This window comes from Leuresthes tenuis, unplaced genomic scaffold (genome assembly GCF_036924035.1).
Source record: "Leuresthes tenuis unplaced genomic scaffold, fLeuTen1.0.hap1 SCAF_2, whole genome shotgun sequence".
NCBI classification, from domain to species: domain Eukaryota; kingdom Metazoa; phylum Chordata; class Actinopteri; order Atheriniformes; family Atherinopsidae; genus Leuresthes; species Leuresthes tenuis.
The window spans coordinates 4,749,229-4,773,356 of NW_027325356.1; the positions used below are offsets into that span (position 1 = coordinate 4,749,229).

Consider the following 24,128-nt stretch of genomic DNA (forward strand, 5'->3'; position numbering starts at 1 on the left):
TTTAAGTCATTGCTGCGTTTGTTTTTCTTTTAAATGAGAAACAAACAAACAGTAAATCCTCGGCCCCATCATCTGTCGTAAGCGTCATCATCAAAGCCCAAACGAGGAAACCATGAAACCTCAATCTGTCGGGACATGTAAGGACATGCAGAACAAGACTAGGTCGTGGCCTGCTGGACCTGGACGTGGATTCCAGATGGATCTAGAGCCCAGAGGGATTTTCCCAAAGACCCCCCCTTACACACTCCTCTTCAGTTTTATGACTCACGTTAGAAGTCAAAACAAGCTGTCATCTGGACAATTAGGAATTTTATTCCTCTTGTTTCTCATCAGTTTTCTCCTTCTGCCGCTATTATAAGACAGGTTGTTTAAGCCCTCAAACAAAATCCATCGTATCATCAAAAAACATCTTAAACAATCATTATAACAGCAGGTTTGGGGGAATTGAGTCACACTTAAAATTGAGAGAAAGGCGGATTTTCTTCCCAATCCAGTAGACTGGACTGGATCCTTGAAAAAGAAGACCAGTAAGAAGCAACACATTCCTGGATGTGCATATGGCCCGCTAGAATCATTGTTTAAAAACTTTTTTTGCAAGAGCTATGAAAATATTCTTGAATGCACATGTCACTTTATATCATTTTAGATCATTTTCAACCCTGAATGAAAGTCTTTTTAAGAGCAGGGGAAGCTGCATCCCATCAACACTAAGTAAAACAGAATGATGACCAATAAACATCCATGTTGGAGAGCAGTCACAGCTACTGGCACCATCCCAGATAAGTCAGCTCCAAACTGCCAAAAAGCCAGTGTACCTGTGATTTAACAGAGGGGTGGAGGTGGAGTTTGACAGGTGCACTGCTAATAGCGAGCTGGTTGACACTCAATATTGTCTGACCACAAAATAGTACTTCCTGTTTCATGCTTGACCTTTGAACACGATAAGATGAGCATGACTAACTGCTCTAACGGGTCACGATCAGCCTGCTTGGCCTGCTGGGACACACACAGATTGGTTAAGCATGCTCAGTCCTTTCAGTCCACTCTCTGATTGGTTCACCTACAGAGCTTTGTAACCTGGATTCCGTGTTCTTTATTAATATAGAGCGAACAGTATTCCCCAGGAGGTAACTGCAAAACGTCTACTCTTTTTTCCTGCCTGAGCTAAAAAAATCATTTGTAAAATATGTACCAGAACAGCAAACATGTTAGAGATAGATTTTAAATATTAACAATAGGTCCATCGAGCCAAAACGAGAGTAGAAATACAGTAAGTGTTGCATTTCTTTTCTGGGGAAAAGAACCCGATGCACAAATTGTGACTTTTCTTCTGGACCGGTAAGTATAAATCTTGTATTGTTAACATTGTGGATCCAGCTTTCATTTATAACTTTTCTCAGCCGATTCCACAATTCTGTCTTGCTGCATGTCAGCACACATTGGATGTGAAGTACAAAATGTCAGCAGTAATGTCAAAAATAGGGTATGCTCTTCCTATTTTTAGTTGTTCCTTTTTTACAGATGACTTTGTCAGTTAAAATTAAAGGAGCTGGTAATGAATCAACAGGCAACAGAGCCAACTGTCATTTGGTAGGCAGGAAAAAAAAACAATATATAGATAAATCAGTGTCTGAGCCAAATTTAATGAATCCATCCAGCAGTTTCTCAAACATTTACCTTAAAGTCAATGTCTACGTCATGCAAGCTATCAGTGACAAACAACATGATTGTGTGTCATTGCTTGATTCAGTTCTGAGAAAGTATTTATAATCTTAAATATATCAGCAACTGAAGTAGACCTTTCTTGTAAAGAGCCACTCCTACAGTAACGGTGACCACTGCAAAGGTTGTGTAACTGCAAGTCAGTGACTCACATACAAGTAGTCTAAGTAAAGTACAGGATGCAGCATTCAGCAGCACCAAGTCCAGCTCTGATTGCTCAGTGGTGACTCCTCACTACTCTCTTAGTCTCAGTTTTAAACTAGTTTAGTGTTTCATGGACATTGTTCCTGGAATTTCGTATCGATTTCCCCTCTTGTTATGAAAGAAAACTGTTGCCATGACAGAAACTCACCACCGTCGCTTCACAGCAGGGAAGTTCTTGGTACGACTCTCAGGGACTTCTCTGTGTGGAGTTCGTATGTTCTGCTTGTGCATGCTTGGGTTCCTCCTGGGAAGTTTGCATTCCTCCCATCATCCAAAGAGATGCATGTTCGGTTAATTTGGGACTCTAAATCGACCCTCGGAGTGAGTGTGACAGTGTATGGTTTTGTCTCTTTGTCGGTCCTGTGATGGACTGGAAACCAGCCGGGATGGGCACCAGCCCCATGTAAACACTGAATTAAATTACGTGGGCTTAGAAAATGGACGTATGGGAGTTTCTTTACTTCAGTCTGAGTTTACTTATATTAATCTCAGACACAAATGGAAGCCGTAAACTGCACCTCTACTGTTGAAAGTGCATTTTCAGCATATCTGTGGTGAAGGTGCAACTCAGTGAAGTGCATTATCCTTATTATTCCTTATAAAGTATACTACCTTTGCACATTTTGTTGCTGATGAATCAATGGCTTTACTTGAATTTTGAAAGCAGACTATTTCTTTTCCTAAACTCAGAATATCTCTCCACCTTAAGTACATTTGAATGATTTTGAAAGTCTGATTTACAGTTTCAGGAAGTAGAACAATGTGTCACCCCTTCACCCTTCATGTGTGTTACTCTTGAGAACAGATCATGTCCTCCTCTGTCTTCACTCCTCTCGGGGGTCAAGGGTTACGTCAGTTCAACCTGCTCCTGCTGTGACAAAGTCGTCAGATCACTTCCTGTAGAGAGGACAAATGTCCAGCTCTCCCTCCCTCTCTGTCCCCAGACGTCAGCTGATTGCTGAGGTCTGGCCTTGTCGTCAGCCAACTCTGATGTCGGGATGTTTTCTCATTCTTCCTCCTGCTGGATGCAAAACAGAGCAGCGACTCCTCTGTTCTGTTTAAAGACACAGTGACAAAAGGGGCAGTGATTGACATTGTGATGGTGCTGACATGTTTTATGAGCCTCTGACTTGCAGCAAAGCTATTGTTCTGTTTTTAGTTTGGTGTTATTGTGTCGGATGCTTTGACTGCATGAATCTACTGAACATCAACTACTCATTTAGCAACTTATGATAATAATCATTGTGTTATTATCATATAATTTTTAAAAACAGTATTACAGTATGACCAGTGACATAAATTCCTGATAATGGACTCCTCAATGACTCATTTAGGAAAGTCATTCAGCAGCCAAATCTCAGTTTCTGTAAAACCTGAGAATTTCATATAAATAGTTGTTGCAATCCCAAAAGATTTGATTACATCTGAAACCTGTACATGAGTCCAATAAACTGAAGGGTCGTTAGACTAAGAAATACATGCTTTTTAACCGTTGCTGGCCTAACTGTTCACATACCTGCCTGAGTAAACTGGCTGATACTGGAGTAAACCACAAGGGGCTCGAATCCAGAAGTTCTGGATTTGCAAAACGTAACTTATGAACATGAAATCAATAAGGTGGTTAGAATTAAGTTTAAATCAATATTACAGTTCAAAATGAGACAGCTGGAGCATTGTGGATTGTATTAAGAGCCTTTGAATCAACGAAATTAGATACTTGGTCATAGTTGCTCCTACATCAGCTCCACCGTGGTGTACAACAGATACTCCAAAGGTAGGATACAGGACATAAGACACTCATGAATGTGTTGTTAAAGCTAACTTAATGTCACCTTAAAGCCAACAACTTTAAGTATATTTGACAGAGAGTGAATAAAACAAATAAATATCAAGACTTGAATGAAATAATTGAAACAAATAGGCCGTGAACTGTCGGCCGCAGCCTGAAGTAACAAGCTGAACGGCAGCAGGGACTGTAAGATTATTACTGATGTGAGACAAAGTTCAGAGGCAGTGTTCTTACAGTTTGTGTGTTACAGTCACTGCGTTGTGGTGTTCAAACCTTCACAGGAATGTTCACTCAGATTCATTACAGTCACTGTATATGATATACTCACATTACTGTACCGCATGTGCTCATATTCAGGAGTCAGTGTGCACACAGTTGGCAGCAGACTGGACAACATGATGACTGAGGGATGTGCAAGAAGTAAAGGCGGAATTAAGCAGACTCACCTAACCTGACTTTAAGTATCGAAGCTCCTGTAGACATAACTTAAAAGCAAAAGCTGGCTCCAGACTGACCACTGCAGGTTTGGGCTAAATTTGGGGAATTCAGTCGGTTGCAGTTTGCAAATAGTTGTCAGGTTCGTTGGTGTGAAAGGGAGGACCCAGATGCAGAATTTCAAAAAGAAAAGGTTTATTCAAAAAAACAAGGCAAGAACAGAAAACGCGACTGAGCCGGATATAAAAACAAGACTGTGGCTCTGAAACAAAGACAAGACTTGGACATGAAAGGTAAGGTGAGGATTCGGCTATGACATGAGGGAACCTGGAAACTAAGTACTGTGGGGAGGTGATTAGTGATGGGGTGCAGCTGTAGAACGGAAACAGGTGAAACTTAACGTGACAGGGGAAAAAACATGACAAGAAATTAACCCGGAACCTGAAAACAAGACAAAACATAACTCAAAATGTGACAATAGTGGTGCTAAATGTCACTACATCCCACAGAAAATAACTTTAATTGGCAAAAAATGAATTTTCAATGCACATTTCCTACGAAGCAAGGCAGCCATTAGCTTTTCTGAATCTAAAATTGGCGTGAAAATCAAAAGACGCACTCTTGAATTGAGAATAAATCCATAAAATTAGATTAGATTAGAATAGATTAATATTTCCTTTATTGTCCCACAATGGGGAAATTCACGTTACAGCAGCAAGCCAAAAAGAAGAAAGACAACAGGGACATACAATAGCAGGTAATACCACCAGTATCAGCAGTTGTACATGGGCTCGTAAAAAGAAAATTGCACATTGGTGTTTTATTATTATTATTATTATTATTATTATTATTATTATTATTATTATTATTATTATTATTATTGTTGTTGTTGTTGTTATTGTTATTGTTATTATTATATAAATATATATATATAGTGAGAGAGAGAGAGAGAGAGAGAGAGAGAGAGAGAGAGAGAGAGAGAGAGAGAGAGAGACTTTTGAGGCACTTTTACTTAAAGTCAAATCTTAGAATGTAAAAAAGAAAGAGCAGAGCAGTTGTACATTAAATAACAATTACTCTTCATTCCAGGTGGTCAGGAAGTTGCTAATGAAAACTAAAGAAAACTAATGGGCATCAATGGATAAGTATGCTCGTATCTAAAATAGAGCAGCTGCAGTGGATTGCTGGCAGTGAATATCTTGGTAATGATGGAAAATTCACTTGTCCACTAGTGTTTCACTGGCACTAACAAAGTCCCTCACACACAGTCATGTTTCCATCACTTCAGAGAACACTGACTTTAATTATTTGTTTGAGTCTTCATCGTTATCTACTCATCACTAACATTTACTTTACTTTACGTTCCAGACTTATTGTCCCCATAACGCCACAATGTGACTGAGAACACAAAATGTCCCACAACGTGCGTAAAACAAGTACACACCAGCTTGTGTGTGTGTGTGTGTGTGTGTGTTTCTGCAGCTGTTTTAAGCTTGTCAAGCTGACAGCCACCTTCCACTGAAGTCACTGTGAGCCTGAACCCACTGAGCACTTCACGCTGGTTGGCTGATCCTTGGTTTTTGGAATATGACGACTGTTAGAGGGAATCTATTTGCTGACGGCACAAATCCCCAAATATTCACAGCTTATTGCGTCTCATTTTTACAGTTATTTTAGAGACCTGCATGAATCTTTGCTCCGATAGTGTTGAACAATACATACAAATATATGCATTTTTATTACATTAGGCTTCATGTGAAATCTGTTAAGAGGTGGCACACACCGAACTTTAGGTCAAGGTTGACTAAATGTAATTTCACCAATTAAGTGAGTTTGTTGGAATAAATTTTTAATTGTTAATATGGACAGATTCAATGATTGAATTGTGGAAATTGAGATTATTCAACCCTGTCCTGGAGTTTATTTGTATGCTGCCTCTCTACTTTTGGATTTTCAGTGTTTGAATCCCCTGAATTCGGTTTAGCAACACAAAGAAACACACTAAGAAAGCAAAAACCTTTTAGGGGTTGATGTCTACATGTTAAACTGGGTGTGTTGGGTGCATATATGAAGACGATGTCATCCTTTTATTATTCACTCTAATGTACGCAATCATTCTGTTAAAAATAACCCATCATTAGAACTAGTCAAGACAGAATGTCTGTCTGAGTCTCAGATTAGCTTCATTGTGGGTGTTAATTAATTCATATGCAACAATTATTTGAGAGATCATAAATGGAATATAGCTTTGAAGTGCACTGATAAATACTTTGAGTATATAGAAGCAAATCAGTGGATGCCCAGAACAGTAACTACCTGCTAAGTTCTGTGTTTTAAGAGATGTTTCACTCTAATTTTTAAGTCATAACATTACTGAAAACAGGCTGAAGACATGCTTTGAGATGGTGGAACGCTGCATGTCAGCTGTTGTAAGAATTAGAAGCACGAGTTAAACTCTTAACCCACCCATGACAAACGTACACTGTTCCACAAAAAGTATAAAATGTGTCAGGCTGTGCAGATATTAGAAGTAACCAAATTAATGTAAATGCATTTTATATTCACCTTAAATCTTTTAAACCTGTTTCTCTTTATTCAACACGACCACAGTTAAACTGTTGGACGGTGTGTTCGTGAAAATTTAAAACTGAACATGACTTCATCTTAAAATCCAGGTCACAGCCGAAATGATGGCAATGCAACTGTAATGATACTAACATGAAGCTGACTTCAGTGCTTGTACTTTCCAGAAATGTCCACACAGGCTTCAGTCAGCTTTCTTGCCAGCAGGGCACCGTTCAGCAGCTATCAGTGTTTGGTGACGTCAGTGGGCACTTTGGGCTGCGTTCCAGATGGCTGTACTTCAGCAGTTATACCAGCAGCTGCGTCACTGCAAACCGATCAGACGATCACTGCATGCCACGCTCAGGCCCTCAGTACAGGCTTACATGAGTCAAGTCAACCTGTTTATAAAGTACATTTGAAAACAACAAGTGTTAACCAAGGTTATAAGAACAGTCAGTGATAGCCAGTGAGAAGATAAATGCTTTTAGTTGAGATTTAAAGATACATAATGAAGAGGAAAACCTGATTTGGAGGGTATGGTGTTCCAGAGTGTTGGAGGTCATTAGCCCAGGAAACAAATCTGGATCTTGGAAAATCATAGAAACAACTACTGATCCAACAATCTAGAAGTGTGATCTGGAGCAGATAAGTTGGTGAAACCAGACCATTAAGGTTGGAAAGGAGGAGGTTGGACTCCTTAAGCAGGAGCCTTGTGTTCGAGTTCAACTTGGACACAGCTCTCTTTACTTTATTTTGCCCTGTCCTACTTTGATATGCAGTTAAAGTACTTGGTTAAGGTTAGGAAAGCAACCTTCTGTGTTAGAAACTGATGCAGCATCTCCTGATGATTTATTAATATGTGAAGAGGAGGGAGTCACAACGGGTTTGGGTGGCTGGCTGGAATAAATTCGGACATGGAGACTGTCCTCTGTCCAGATACGTTTGTTTATGTGATGATGCAGGACATAAAGCCCGATACTTAAATGTGTAGAATGTGTGTCCTCTCGTGAGAGCATCTGCCTGTGAATTGTAGAAGTGTCATTGAAAGTAACGGTCAAAAAGAAATGTGAAGAGATTTTAATCTTGACCTTGCTAACCCATAATCAAGTGATGTCACTGGCTAAACTCAACCAGCAAGTTACAAAGACTCAATGCAACCTGTTCTGAACTAAACAGCCAGTGAAATAGCATCCATGAGGTTGACAGTTGCATTATGAGAAGAAACTACGTCAGTTTAGAAATCTATTTACATCAATACACATATCTGTAAATATGCCAGAGTTAGCCAAAAGGTTATTGACTCAATGTAAGAAAAAGCTGTTATGAGTTGGTCTTGAACTCTAGTCACGAACACATGAAGGATGGAAAGCACTGCTCATTAGTGTGTCGTTCAAGTCTCCATCCAAGTATTACGCTGAAATTAAAGTTCAAAGGCTGGGGACTGGACAAAGCATCTCTCCAGACAAACCCCAATCCACCAGATGACTGGTGGGAGCACGATCATCTGGTGGAGAGCAAGGCTGAGTAGGTTGGTTTAACCTCTGGGACCCTGTCTTGGGACAGCAACTGTCGCACCCTGACTGGTCACAGGTATTGGTCTTCAGCAACATTTTGGGGAAACGACTGGTCCAGGTGGACAGCTGTTTGTGTGGAGATACCCCAGACAGAAGCCCCTCGGGAGTGCATTGCACTATGGACAGTGTACCAGGTGGGGAGATCCTGGGTGTGACATATCCAGGGTCCAGCATGAACGCTTTGCCGCTTCATGTTCAAGGTCAAAACCAAATACTACTGTTTTTGTTGTGTATTTAAACTTCACTACATCTACACGGGATCATTAAAAAAGAAAAAAGTGAACTCTGGTGTGCAGCTGGCTGGTATCTCCTGTGGTTGGCCTGTCAAAACTGCTGTGATTCAAATTTGCAGTTGCTTCGAAATGCCGTTTGACAGGAACACAATGCAATCCCACATCAGATGAGAACTGTTTCCCCTGCTGCATTAATCAATCTTTGTCCACTAGAGGTAAGAAAAACAAGCTGATTCTGAGCAAGAATGATAAATCAGGTTGAGAGTGGGATTCGAACCGCCAACCTTCCGGTTATTGGACGGCAAAATAATCAAAGCAAACAATGTTTAAAGATTCCAAAGAAATTTTTATTGAAAATGCAAATGTACATCTGTATGATACAAATCCTTTTTAACACGACTATCAAGGTGTGTCTGTTGGTAGGAAAAGACTTTAGTCCACCCAGGAACAAGCATCTGGAACAATATGACATATTTTCTTTGCACTTTCTCTGGAAGTGAAACCAAATCAGAGTTTTGGATGATATTGTGTTATATTTCCCTTCTCTTACAGATCAGAACTTCTGTGCTCTATCAGACGCCAATAAATAAATAAAGTGCTCCACATACAGCTGGATTAAAATCAAACAATACACCTCACTAGTGTTGATTATAGAAAATAGAGCTCAAATGGCTGAATATACAGTTTATTGTTTTCTCTCTAAAAGTCAAATACCTAAAACTTTGATATTGAAAATTGCTTTAAAAAGTTTAGAAATTATTTACAAAAAACAAACAAAACATGAGGAATTCTGGGTAAAATAGAAAACTGAGGAGGAAGATGACAATGGACTGATCCAAGCTGAAGAGGCGTCACTCGTTTCCTGATTGTTTTTCTTCCCGATTCATTTTAAAAATATGATATTTGTTACTTTTCTGTGACGGCAGCCTAGCGATGTGAGAACAGTGCAGAGAAAAGACAAACATTTTCTATCCTCTGGAGGATGGCAGGGAGGTGGCAGCACAGCAGAACAGTGATGCAGTCTTTTTGATTGGTTGATTATTTCATTTTCAGTAGCTTATTGTGTATTTAAGTGTATTTGGAGATAAGAAAATAATGGGAAAAAGTCTGCTGCTGTTAAACTGTTTCAAGTTTTAGGCGAAAACTGACAGCTGAAAATGCAAAGTGTGAGGCTTTTCACTTCCTATGAGGAGAAAAATCAGATAATATGTCCTGTTATTTCTCTTTCTGTGCTGCAATGTTTCATTCAACAAGCAGGTATTATTGAATTTCTCAAGATCAACTGCCCAGTTTCAAAGGAAAACCTGAAATAGTTGTGTTTGTCCCACATTCCAATATTTACTAGTGTCACAATTTAAGGTAAAAAATTGTGAGATGGCAATATTTGTACGCTGTTATCTTAAGTAGGGGAGCGTACACCCAACCATGTGTATTTTTCTAACCCGAACCATGTACTTTTAGTTTCTAACCCTACAACTATTTGCAAGCTAAGTAGAAAAGACAAATGAAGTATGTTCAAGGTATGTTCTTTTTCATGGAATTCAGAGTACACCTTCCTTCACCACTATTCCTCCTTATATGTGATAAAATCAAGTGTGTAAAATGTGTTTTAAGATTTCAGATTTGCTTTAATTGTGAATAAAAACAATATCATGCAGTAATACATCATGTTGTTAGTACATGCAGCCTCCGTCAGCCTGTCTCCAGCTGGCTCAAAAAGCAGCTGCACATCTTTTAACTGGAGCATGTCAGAAAGATCACATTACACCCATTCTGGCTTCACTTTACTGGCTGCCTGTGTACTTTAGAGTTCATTTTAAACTTATTTTATTTGTTTATAAATCCTTAAATAGTCTTGTTTTTATTGTTGGACTTCTTGTCTTTTATTTCTGTTTTAGTTGTATTTTCATGGTATGGTATGGTACGGTACGGTACGGTACGGTATGGTACAGTATGGTACGGTATGGTATGGTATGGTATGGTACGGTATGGTATGGTACGGTATGGTATGGTACGGTATGGTACGGTATGGTATGGTACGGTATGGTATGGTATGGTATGGTATGGTATGGTACGGTATGGTACGGTATGGTACGGTATGGTATGGTATGGTACGGTACTGTACGGTATGGTACGGTATGGTACGGTATGGTATGGTACTGTACGGTATGGTACGGTATGGTATGGTATGGTATGGTACGGTATGGTATGGTACGGTATGGTACGGTACGGTACGGTATGGTATGGTATGGTATGGTATGGTATGGTACTGTACGGTATCTATCACTTGTGCGGTTTTTACATCTAAAATTGCATTTGAATGTTTTTTTAAGTAGATACATCTACATGAACATTATGCTCCTCTAAGCATTGAAGTTTAAGGTCATCTAAACAATTTTTATTAAAGTTTAAAATTAGAACAGTACTGACAGTTTGACCTTCAGCCAGAATTTACTGACTTTTACTGCTATTTATATGAAGTTCTCATCTAAACTTGAAATAATAACTAATGGTTCTAGCTTCTTAGATTTGAATAGCTGTTGCTTTTGTGTTGTTTCACATTACAGTGAGCTGAATATTTCAGAATTGCACTTTGCTGGTTAAATAAAACGAATAAATGACTTCAGCTTTGGCTCTGAAGTTGTGATGGGTACTTTTTTCTTTTTTCTGTTGTTCAACTTATTTGTCAATAAAAACAGTGATTCCAACACTTTAAGACTTTATAAAACCAGCGGTTCAGTTTGTTACTGTCATTTTGATATGGAAGTATGTGTTGCTCCATCTCACCTACAGCTCGACATCGAAGCCAAATTATACAGCAAACAGATTTATTATTGAAATGACCACAGCCATGTCCTCCATTACTTGATTTTTATGGTCATTAGTGTGCAGAGGCCATCCTTTAATACAATAAAATAATAAAAAAAATTAAGAGTGCAAATTGATTCTCGTGTGCTGTCATTTTGTCTGTCTTCTGCCCGTGTTTTCTGTCAGCATCCTCGAGTCTTTTGAGGGAAAATACCTGCTCATCTGCTCTGCAGCTCTACCTCCCTGTCATCTGAGGCACCACAGTAACTTAATGTGGGATAATTTACAGCCAGCGGAGCCCTTTACACATCTCACATCTTCATGCAGTCCTCATAACCTCAGCTCTGCATCACTCTTTCCCCACATCCTAAAACCCAAAAGTAACATGGCTGGATTATCTTGTGCCTCCGCTACATCATGTAGTTTTAAACCTTGCAAATATGAAGTTGTGTGTGTATGTTTTTAAATGCATGTGAGTTTGTGGGGGTAAAGTGTGTGTTCAGGACCACTGGCAGGAGCAGTCGGTGGGCTCCTGAATGGTGTAGCTGACCCAGGTGGCGTTGCTGCTGCAGTAGAGCTGCACGGAGCGCCGCTGCAGCCCCGTCTCCCTGCAGCACTTGCAGAAGCGAGCGTACGTGTTGATGTTGTAATTGTAGATACTGGCAGACGGACACTTCCCGTCACATGACACGATGTTCACCTGAAGGACAAAGACATTCAGTGCTGACATTCTGCAGCAGACTACGGAGTGTTTAGACATCCAGCATGTCTACCTTTTTAAATCAAGTGCAAAAGGCACCAGGTTCCTACTTTGTGACCATTGATTAGCTTTGATATGCAGGAAAACACCTAAATCAACTCGGATTTATGCAACTTTAGAAACAGCTTCATCTTTGTGTTGTGTGTTCAGATTGGGCTGCTTTCAATCCATCAACAAATCATTCGCTGGATAAGCCTTTGTCCATTTGTTGAGCTTCTCTGGTAGAGTACTTCCAATCAGAAGGTCATGATTTCAATCCCTAGTGAGCTGAAATCTTCTTGGGCAAGACTCTGAGACCCACATCGCCCCCAATATGTTCACTGCTGTGTGATTGTATACGGTATAAATGGTGCATAAATTAAATAAGAAGTTCTGTCTGTGGGGGTGGGTGGATGAGAATCACTTGAAAGCCACTTAGTTCAAAAGGTGCTATATAAGTTGGGAACATTTACCATTCCTGTGGCTGGATCAGCTGTTGTAGAGTCATGAAAGCAGTTGTGAGAGCAGCTGAGAGAGAAATTACGACCACTACTCTCTTCATTCTATGTCCTCTTTCACCTTTCTGCATTTTGCACTGCTGAACCCACATTAACCAAAATAACAGGTGGAGACCCGCGGTGTATGGAAGACATGACACTTTGCAGTTGTATTTCCACTTGGTTAAAAGGTTAAAAGAGGACTATTTAAAATAAAACAGAACGACTTACTGGTCTGTTGCTGCGGCAGTCGCTTTTCCTGATAGTCATCCTCACTGTCACCTTCTGACATGATTTTCCATCTTCCTTGCCTGTTCAAAGGATTAAGAAAACAAATTAAATCCATCAGACAAATTGAAATACCCAGAACAAAATATGTCCAAATGTAAAGGCGCAGGAGTAAACAGAAAGAAGAGGAGGATGGTAGAGACAGAAGGGAGACACTGGACCAGTCGATCATGCACAGGCAGTTTTAGAGTTAGACTAAGAATTAGAAGAAATAAAGTAATGGATTTTCTATCAAGGGTTTATAGATAGAAGGCAAAAGGAGGAAACTTGAGACAGTAAATCAATAAAAACATGTAGTAATAAAAACATATAGTTTATCGTGCATTTATCTCAAATCAACACAAATCTGATTCAATATGAATAAACTGCCTGGCCAAAAAAAAAAAAAACTTCAGTGATTGAATTATTTCAGGCGGTAAGAGGCCATTTTACAGAGACCGATGCAGGGGGTAGCTTCTCATTTCTTATAAATGCATGTCAGAAGACACATCCTGTAGTCATGGAAAAGATGCGTCTCTGTTGCTGAAGAATCAAATGTCTGCATTAAGCAGGAGCAGGCATTATTAAAACCTAGAAGGAATGTGGTGAACCATGAAAGAAATGTCATCGGAAGAGAATCTTGAAAGATCCTGATCATTTTAAATCTGGGGTGGCTTCAGGTGGTCAGATCCAGGTTCAGCAAAGTTACAGGTTTGTGCCCAAAGAATAAGCTCAGCTGACCACCTGAACTTACTGAATGACCAGTTTCTCTGACAGATTCATCAGGCTCATCTTTTGAGAGTGGTTCAGGAGGCATGAGGCATCATTTTCATACATGGATTGGCCACCACAGAGTCCAGACATTAACCCTGCTGGAGAATCTTTGGGCAGCTCTTTACATAAGCAAAACAAGATCTTAGCCAGAATGACTCAAGAAGTTATGGCACTGCAAAAGCTTATCGAAGCAATGGGATGCCAAATATGTGTCATTATCAATGCAAAAGGTTGTCCGGCAAAATATCATGTGACTTTTCTTTTTTGGCCAGGCAGCTGGTTGGAAATAAGTATAGACATCAAACAAAACACAGAAGTAGAAAGTGTCTCATCAACACACACACCCTCACACACACACACACACACACACACACACACACAGCAAAGCTCCTCTGTGTGGCATTTACTTTTTTCTCCAAAGATGCTTTAACAAGTTGAATCATAGGTCCTCTGCTGCTGATTGTCAAAACATGAACTAAGACACTAAGAATCACTAAACCCGGGCATAGAAAGACTAAGAAACCAAAAGACAGAGAAAACTCTAATTTTCTGTCTGGTAATTGGTATTATTATTTTCAGAGAAATTTGCTTTTTATGTTTGGCCATGTAGCACTGGCCTATGAATCCTTCAAACATAAAAAAAAAAGTCTGAAAGTGATGTCCTTAAGAAAGAGAAAAAAATCCAGCTGTGACCTGACAGGACCTGAGAGATGCATCTGGACCTTCAGCTGATCCATCTACTGTTGGCCCAAGCCTCATCAGAAATGGTCTCCATGGAAGGGTGGCTGTCAAGAAGCCATTCTTAAGGAAGGGAAACAGGGAGAAAAGGCTGAGCTATGCCAAATGACACAAGAAGTGGACTGAAAATCAGTGGCAACAGGTCTTATGGAGGGATGAATCCTCCCCAGAGCCCGGACCTCAACATTATTGAAGCAGTGTGGGATCATCTGACAGAGAACGGAACAAAAGGCAGCCGACATCCAAAGAAGAGCTTTGGGATGTCCTTCAAGAAGCCTGGAGAACTATTCCTGAAGACTCCTTAAAGAAATGACAGAAAGCTTGTCTCAGAGGGTTCAGGCTGTGTTGGAGAATAAAGGAGCTCAGACCAGATATTCCCTTTAAAGCTGCTTAGAACTGAACAAACTCTGTTTGTGCCTTGTTTCAGTAAACGGCTACGCTTTTTTCCTGTTTTCCTGGTAATATATAAGGAGGAGAAGACTATGCAGATTTATTCTGTTCCATCCAATATAGTCTGATAATAACTGTGTAAGTAAAATGATAAATGCCACACACAGCAGCTTCGGTTTGCCACACAGATCTTCTTGTAGTGCTGCAGCATTCAGATCTTCTACAGCAGCTACGTGTTTGATGAAAACACCCCGACACCAGCCCACATCCGAATCTACTGACACATGCAGACGTCTAAGCCCAACTACTGGGCCACTACCAACAGTACATTGTTGGCAATCAACAATGCACTGCCCAGACAGTGCTAATGGGGAGGGGGTTTATCTGTTGTGTACATGTACGTAATGCACGGGGGGGTACAGGGCTATATACATCTTTGTGTCCGCTCAACTGTTGCATCATTTTTTGGCCTACGATAATATGAAATCCATACTTTCTCTGTAAAGTTTTAAACCATTTTAGAAAAGTCATAAATACATTGTGATCGCTTTAAAAAGGGAGGAGAATGCAACATCTGCCCTGAAGCTGTTTTCTACTGATTTGTGCTTCATGAAGACCTGAAATGAGACAACAGTCGAGAGGACGACTCTGTAGAAGGGTGCAGGTTGCAGTCAGACTTTGGGCTTTCCTTTGTGTTTCATCACAATCTTTTTGGAGGGAGTACATTGTTGAATATCAACAATGGCACTGACAAGCCTTGTTGTTGTGGTACCTCTTTCACAGTTTGTGTTAACTGTGGGAGTCAGTGAGCTAACAGGGAAAGGGAACAGGTGGAATCCAGTACCTGGTGGGATTGGTACATGATGGTAAGCTGCAGCACATAAACCACAAACCCACTTGCATGTCATCAGATGCTTTTCAGTGAGAGATACGTGATCGTTTGGCACTTAAAAACGGCTGTCCGTCGCCATTTGTACAATAAAGACTGAATTCACTGAAAAGCATGCTGACAGATGACAGGAATGTGAACAAACAGGAGACAAAACTTCACAGAAAACAACAGGTGGGATTCATATGTGAGCCAATTCAGACAATGTGATGGAAGATTTTGGACTGAAACAGACTAACTGAAGGGTTGAAAACATGTTGGGCAGCAGGTGAAGGCACTCTTCTGCGTCAGCTGCAGCCTACAGCTCTACACTAACTACAAAACTGCTGCTATGCTCAGATCAGATACTCACATGTCCTGCAGCATCCATCCATGTAACTTACGACAGTTCCACCGATCTGAGTGCAGACGAGAGTCAAACCGTTAAGATGGAAATGAAGAAAAGATGTCATCAAAGTTTCCTGATGAGTACTACAGGCGTTTTTAGATCAATGGTTCACAAATGCTTTTGTCTTAGCTAACAATTAATTAAAATTTAAAGAAATAAGTTTGGAGATACCAAAACATCTCTGTCATCAACTTAAAAAAAAAAGAAAAATTCATTCATTCAGGTATCACTCTCAAGTTCAAACTCTTTGTCCTTATATGGTCACGTCTGGTCCCAAAAAGACCAACATGGTGACGTCCAAAGGCCCAACGTGAGCCTTCAGGACAGCAGACATCACAGGGTCCATAACGTACTTTACTTCCAGCCTCACGTTCAAATCCGTGTCTCTTCTCTACAAAATCTCAGCCTGACTTGCTCGAATAAATCTTGCACACATTCATCTTGACAGCTTGCAAGCATCAGCACACACTCATGAAGTGAAATGGCTCTGCATCACCCAGGCAGACCCTTTGTGTTAGACTATAATGATAAATAAAGTTTTCTGTGATTTTACTTTTGCTGCTCTGCAAATGTGTTCACATAAAGTAAAACTGCTCCGTTTTCACTTCTCATTAATATTCATGGGTGTGTAAGATTTACAAAAGATTTTATACAGAAACTGAACCGAGGAAACCCAGCTCTGTACAACAATACAACTAAAGGGAATGATATGGGATCTAATAATGAACCTGCTGTGACCTGCTTCATCATGTGAAACATGTTTGTCTCTTTGTGTGTGATTCTGCACGCTGACCTTCATGCACTCAGTTTCGTTGAAGGGGGGGCAGCTGAAGGAGTAGGAGACCATCGTTGGTCCAGATAGAGTATCGGTGCAGTCGAATTTCATGCAGTTCGACACCCAGGACTTTCCTGGCTGAGAACAAAGACAACATCAGCTTCAGAACAGCTGCAGCTGCACTGATCCACCAATAATACAGAGTGAGGATCATCTCGGTTTATTTTTAAATCATTAGTCTATTTATAGTTTCTAAAAACCTCTGAATACTTACAGCTTCCAGTATTTATACTGAAAGTTATCTATTGAAAATATAACTTTAAATACAACAAATATAGCAGCAAAAATACAGTATTTGATATTTTAGCTGATGTCAGATTAATATTCAACAATAACTTTAACAACAACCTTTCAGGTTTGTTAATCATCATTTATTACCTTAAAAATACCTTTTTTTGGAGCTTAGTATGGAAAATAACTGCTAAATTCTCAAAATATCGTATATCTCAGCGATTCAGATGCTCCACTAAGCATCTGGCTAGAGGAGCTTTTCCTACCTTATAGAGACCTGTGGTCCCATTCTCATGCTCAAAGAGGCAGGAAATATTCTTACAGGCTCCACAACATGTCGACTGGTCTTTGGGAGGCACGTAGATCTGATTCTGAATCACACAAACATTCATGGTTATACTTACTGACAATTAAAATTGAATGAATTTAGAACAAAAGAGAACTATCTGATGATAATCTGATTTTATCTGCTTTAAAACAAAACTGCAACCAGCTGCATTATCTTGCAGTTACTGATAGAATGAGCAAAAATAAAAGCACACTTCTGTAAAGTTATGTCTGAGTTTAGACATAAAGTGAAGGGTGACTAATAATGAGACAACAGTGCTACCGCTGTGTCAGACAAGAAATTACAGCGATGCACATCGTTTTTACCAAGTAAACTGTTATTTAAATAAAGATTAATGTTATATCACACCAAACAAACAGCGCTTTATCGTTTTTGATATTCTGACAGAAGAACATAACTGACCCAGTGAAGTTTAGCTAAACTTTTCTTTGAATAATAAGTTAAAAGTCAGTGATTCATCCAAGCAGCAGTGCTTCAAGAAGACAAGACAAAGCATTCGAGAGTCCAGAACCAGCGATGCAGACAGTGTTTTGGTTGAAAACACAAAAAGCTCCCCAGCACACATGGTTTTCTCTGTGTACATGTCAGGGTCTTACCGGCTGGCAGTGGGCGGAGCAGTTGATGCTGGAGGTGCGGAGCAGGTGGAAGCCGCTCGCTGGGTCCAGGACGCGGCTGCACTGCCTGCTGTGACACAGGCCGTCATCTCCGTGCTCCACCAGAGTCTGACCCGGCCGCAGCACGCCCCGCTCGCCAAACACACACACCGCCTCACGCACTGAACACACACACAGCAGAGGTCACAGGTCGCATCGTTCTGATCTAATGAGCAGCTGTGGGAAAGTGAGTCATTTATTTTCTTTTTAAACTTCGACCAAATGTTGCATCTCAAAAAAAAGAATAATGACAAAGAGAATGATGTAGGGAAACCTGACAGTAAAACCTGAAATAAACATGATTTTTTTACATTGTTTAATATTCATTTTAAACTAAAAGTCATTTGTACTGCTGACATTAAACTAACATCAAAAACTAAACTTTAATGTGAAGTTTCTGCTACTTTTACCCCCTAAACCAGTAAGACTGTCGTATGTGAATCCAGCTGTCAGTTATTAGATGCAATTCTTTCACTTGTAATATAAAATGTGAAGCTGACATAAACGCACGGTAAATTCTGTGGAACTGGGATCGTTTATGCCTCAAATCGTGAGGATCCAGCTCGCAGAAGGCTGTCTTTTGCATGCTGGGACCCTGTGTACAAACCTTCAGATTCATACAGATTCACTGTAACACCAGCCTCTAAAATTATCTCTCAGTTCATCTCCTGTTGATGAAACAACCACTGCAAAAATAACAGGAAACATTTTGAACAAGTTCCAAGATTGTATTTTCATTGACCCAGACCTGATGCAACATGCTGGATGCATGCTTTTACCTTTCAAACCTCGAGCAACGTGTGTCACGTCAGCATTTTCATTATGTTTTAATATCAACATATCAGCAAAGTCAATAATTTACAGGTTTTAGCTCTTAGATGATTTTTATACTCAGAGGCTGAGAAATAAAAGATTTAAATAAATAAATACAAGTTTTAAAACACAGTTTAGCTCTTATCTAAATAATGGTTTAATAATATAGCAACAAATAAAACTACAATTCCATAAATAAACTCAATGTTTAATGTATTGGTTTACTGTATAAACTGAGGTAAAAGGGAGTTTGCAGGGAGTCAGATTTTAGCACAACACCAACTCAGCAGGTTAGCAAATTAGCAGATCTAACACTATCTCACTCAATCTGTTACTTAGCCTGTTCCTTCAGTTTCTCTTCATAAGGTTAATTTCCTCTCTCCCACCTGCTTAGCCAAGCTAGGCCAAAGCTGATGAAGCAACAATAAGCATCTTATGATCCTCATAAGATGGCGTTCTCGTCCCTTCACATTATCTCCTGTTTGATTTATTGATAATTGATTACATGATTTAACTCTGACTCTGTCTCAGTAACTGAGTCCATCTCGACCAACCAGCTGAACTCACCACACTTGTATCTTCTGCAGGCACACTGGTTCTGCGGATCAGACAGAAAGGCCCGATCCAGCTGTGCGGCTTCTCCCTGCAGAGCACACAGAAACAGCCGGGCTGGTTGCACACAATATCCAGCACATGTGGTACATACAGCAGACTCTATCCATCCCAGACAATCTGGAGTCCTTTTTGGCTTTTTTCTTTTTGAAAATGATGCTCTTAGATGAAATGTTACTCCACACCAAAGTTTTCCTCGCATTTAAAACACATAACAGGACATCAAAATGATAAAGCTCAGGACGTACCAGACCACATTTTGGTGAGGCGATCTTTTCACAAGAACATTCTGAGAAAAAAAAACACACAAATGATCCTGTTTCAGATGTGAAACGGCAGCAAGCTGTGAATTTGAACAAATTCATGAACGCCCCAGGTTGTGTGCCATTTTGAGAGTCATACCGCACGTTTGGTTGGGACAACAACGACGTGGATCGGAAACTGACACCACCGACATACCGAAAGGACAACTGAGCTGAGGACACCTGTAGGGCTCACACACTGCACACACACACACAAATAAACAGATACTAATCAGACAATTTGATGTGACAAATAAGTGAAATAATGCCAAACAGTGTGAGTTAAACAGGGCGATAAAATCTTCTCTCAGTAACACAAGCTCACACACCTTCTCTGCTTCCCAAACATCAATCATCAGCTGACAATGTTTCAATTCAAACTGGATCTTCATTTAGCAAAAAGATCAACTATATAACACTTATATATATTAGAGCCTCCCTGAGTCTGAGAAGGTCTGAGGAGTAAAACACACATTCCTTCTCAGAGAGAGTTTAAATTCATGCAGAACAGTTGCACAAAAATAGAAACATCTTATTTTATCCCAATTTCAAAGAAACACATGCTGAATAAAAGAATACAATTTTTAAATGTACACTCTATAAATGATGTTTACATGAAAACGCTTTCATGTAGAGATGAAAAGCTTTCATCCCGACAGTCAACACTCGCTGAGGCGTTTGGTCGACAAACTAAATAAAAACGGAACAGCGCAAAATGGTGTGCGCGCCGCTCACAGCTAACAGAGATTGAGTCCATTTTATTTTTGTTTATTGTTTTTTGTTGTTTATTTATTTAGGATATTTAAAGGTTCTTGAAATTTCAATGGTATAAAACACTGAGAAATAAAACTATTGTATTTGAAAGGTGTGCGCATTAGTATGATATACAGTATTATCATGCTGACAATAATATCGTTTATCGGCAATAATTTGCGGGACAATATATCTTCCAGCAAAATTTGTTATGGTCCAGACCTACTAATGACTGCAGTTTTTCGTTCTTTTAACTGTCATTAGGCCCTGTTCTGTTTGTCTACTTTGACCACATTGTTGTGACATTTTATGTGCTGTGTTTTTGAAATAGACATATCAAGTGGGTCTACAATGCACTTGTTTATTTGAAAGAAGAAATGTGGGTTTATTTGATTCTAACTCTATATTTTTAATATAGAGATTAATCGTGAGTTAACTAAGGAGAGAATGTGATTAATCGCGATTAAAAAAATAATCGTTTGACAGCCCTAATTTGTATGTTGCCTTATCATCAGACCATTTTTTAAACAGTGTTGTAATTGTCTCCTCAAGCTGACTGTTTTCCACTTTGTTTGTATGTATGTTTACATCTTAAACCGTATCAGAAGTGGAAAAATCTGCGCAAATCTGTCAATATCGAAATATTAAACTGAGGGGGGGAGCCATGAAGAAGACAGCCGGAGTTAACCAGTTGGATCAGTATTTTAAAATAAGTGTGTGTGCTCACCACATTGATAGGTGGGGCAGCAGCGATCGGTGGTGTTGCTGTCGACCGTCAGCACCTCGCCATCCTGGCACAAAGGTGGCGTCTCCTGACAGGATGAGCACACTGCAGGAAACAGACACAGCATTTATGACACTGATGAACCTGCTGGCGATTCGCTGATGGATGAACAGAACATTGAGGGTGAACTGACTGCAGATGTGGGCCAGGCAGCAGCTGCCTTCGGCTCTGGTGGCGATCAGAGTTTGGTCGTCTCTGCAGGTGGGAACGTCCGAGTCACAAAGCTCCGGATCACACTCTGAAACCCAAAAGATAAGTTAGCTGAGAGGATGGATTCTGAAGTCATGGTTGTGTGATTAATATGCGCTTCAGTGAATGATTTAAATATGAAAAGTTATGATGAAAGCTCACCACAAACATAGTCCGGACAGCAGGAGTCCAGTCTGAAGTACGACACCAGCTTCTCCCCGTACTTACACTCAGGAGGAAGCTGGTCACACAGGCTCTGGTTACACACTACAGATGCAGACATTACATCATCTCAGTGTGTTTTTTCAGTTTGGTTCAATACAACAAATGTGAGTGAGAACTGAGGAGCAGAGCTGCTCTTGTGGCCTCACCGCAGACTTTTTGTGGGCAGCAGCTCATGTCGTCGGCCATGCTGATGACCATCTCACCAGCTCGGTGGCACAATGGCGCCGGCGTGCTGGAGCAGTCGTACTCCACAGGAACGATGGTGTCATTGTCGCAGCGGTACATGCAGCAGCCGTCTTTCGAGGCTTTCCACACCTCACCGTGTGCACGAGGCGCACCAGAGCTGTCAGTGCAGGCTGCATACACACAAACGCTGTACTTTAGATATAAATGTCGAAATGAAACCAAATTTAATTCATTGGTTCGAACTAGAACTCACCCCAGGCTAAGAGGCAAAAATACCTTTTTTGCCTCTTTTTGAATCCAGACTTTTGCAAATCTTTGTTTTTGTGCTGCATGAGTATCTACAAAATTACAGTTAAACCCTACATAACACCTACTTTAAAGACTTCACATTTGTTGGGTTTATTCAAAGAATTTCAGTTAGTTTCTAAGGCGAAACATGATTGTACTCCTCACTGTTTTCACAGGATCTGGATCTGACAGTATCTGAAAAGATACTTATGGTATTTTATTTGATTCTGCAACTAATCTAATCACCAGTTTGCAACAGTTCAGCCAAACTCCTACTTTACAAATCTGTTGTTTTTTTGTATCTTACTTTATTTTGATGTGCATCCGTCCTCCAGCCTGGCTGACAGGTGCACTTAAAACTAAAAATACTGTAAAAATACTGTAAAGTAAAAATACTGACATGTCTGATTGATTTTTTTCACACCATGCACACCTGCAGCTGACAGCACTGAAACAGACTAAAGCCTGTTTCATCTGACTAAATCATCAACAAAAAATGCATTATTCAATGCAATAGTTACGAAACTGAACCGAACAACAAAATCTGTGGTAAAATATACATTTTTAAAGAGTCATCATGGAGTCAGTGTGGGGTTACAGTGCATGAGGTCAGCCTGAAAACATAGAGAAACCGTGGAAAGTTCTCCAAGATGAAATGATAAAACATATATTGAAAGACTCTGGGACTAAAATCAGCTGCTCTGAAATTAAAGGATAGTTACACCAAGTATTTAGGAGTTTTTCTGATCAGTGCACCTTTTTTAGGCATCCTCTCCTTACGTTCAACACAAATGTTTGCACAGAATGTTCCCATGTGGTTATAATCTAATGCTGTAAACTTCAGTTTAAGACCTCCTGCTGTGCTCTACGGGCAGCTAAACTGGGGTCTTACCACACTTTTCAGGAGGGATGCAGAGTGCAGAGTAGGGACGGTGGAGGAGTGTCCCCTCAGGGCACACGCAGCCCTCGGTCAGACCTGAACACTGGTCTGGGTCTGAGTCGAAGTCGTGGTTTGGACAGGACTGAGACGTGCAGGCCGGCAGACAGGCCTGATACCGCAGAGTGTCGGGACACACAAAGGCTGCAGAAAGAAACACGAACATGTCAGTGCCTACAATCATTACCCTGGGTTTATCTGGAAAGGGAACAGAGGGATTAATACTTTCTGGATCAAACAAGATGAGGCTGCTTGGGTGAAGAAGAACTGAATCCACAACTTTTAGTCTGCAATGACCTGGATCTCCATGCTGCAACCCTTTACTGGGTTCTACTCTCAGGCCTTCTATGTTCAATGTTGGCATGTGACCACAAATTCAGAATTAAAGTAAGTGTCAGCATTCAGCTTTAGTTGCTAAGCTTAAACGTCACAAACTGAGTCATAAATACTGATATATCGTAAATTCCAGACTATAAGACGCTACTTTTTTCCCAGGCTTTGAACACTGCAGCTGGTGCAGCTAATATATGTTTTTTTTCTTTTTTTTTTCATGCCGCCAAAAACATTTTGCCTCATAACATTCGACCAATAAAATGAACGAATAGTTCACAGCGGTCCAATGAAATTGTACGACAAATCAAACATACTTTCACTGCTAAATTATTGTAAATCGGTCATTTGTACTCGCCCTCAACATGGAAAACAAACGAAGAAATGCACATGATGCAGCGAGTGACGAAGTTCTGAGGCTGTTCAATTCAGACACTGAGGAAGACGACTTTGATGAATTTAGTGCGCAGGAGGAAGATGAAGAAGAAGATCAATGACTTTTCCTGGTGGGTCTTTTTTTACCAGCTGTGTTAAAGGCACTGTTCCAAAAAAAAGGATTTACGCCGCATTTGTGCGTTACGATAGGTATTTAAGTTAAAACCATCACTGTTCGGGGAAAAAAGCATTTG

General features: G+C 40.1%; 1 protein-coding gene across 1 annotated transcript in view; it reads right to left on the reverse strand.

Annotated features, from left to right (window-relative positions):
* Window positions 1–11,067: 11,067 nt before the first annotated feature.
* otog (otogelin) overlaps window positions 11,068–24,128 on the reverse strand; it is a 61,744-nt gene continuing 48,683 nt past the window's right edge. The window contains exons 38-51 of the mRNA XM_072381154.1: window positions 23,125–23,313; window positions 21,905–22,114; window positions 21,696–21,800; window positions 21,478–21,582; window positions 21,288–21,389; window positions 19,908–20,006; window positions 19,754–19,794; window positions 19,461–19,536; window positions 18,024–18,202; window positions 17,345–17,449; window positions 16,806–16,925; window positions 15,977–16,022; window positions 12,798–12,877; window positions 11,068–12,030 (exon numbers count right to left, since the gene is read on the reverse strand). Of these exons, the coding sequence (XP_072237255.1) occupies window positions 11,830–12,030; window positions 12,798–12,877; window positions 15,977–16,022; window positions 16,806–16,925; window positions 17,345–17,449; window positions 18,024–18,202; window positions 19,461–19,536; window positions 19,754–19,794; window positions 19,908–20,006; window positions 21,288–21,389; window positions 21,478–21,582; window positions 21,696–21,800; window positions 21,905–22,114; window positions 23,125–23,313 (1,658 nt within the window). The 3' untranslated portion in view covers window positions 11,068–11,829. The remainder of the gene's footprint in view (window positions 12,031–12,797; window positions 12,878–15,976; window positions 16,023–16,805; window positions 16,926–17,344; window positions 17,450–18,023; window positions 18,203–19,460; window positions 19,537–19,753; window positions 19,795–19,907; window positions 20,007–21,287; window positions 21,390–21,477; window positions 21,583–21,695; window positions 21,801–21,904; window positions 22,115–23,124; window positions 23,314–24,128) is intronic.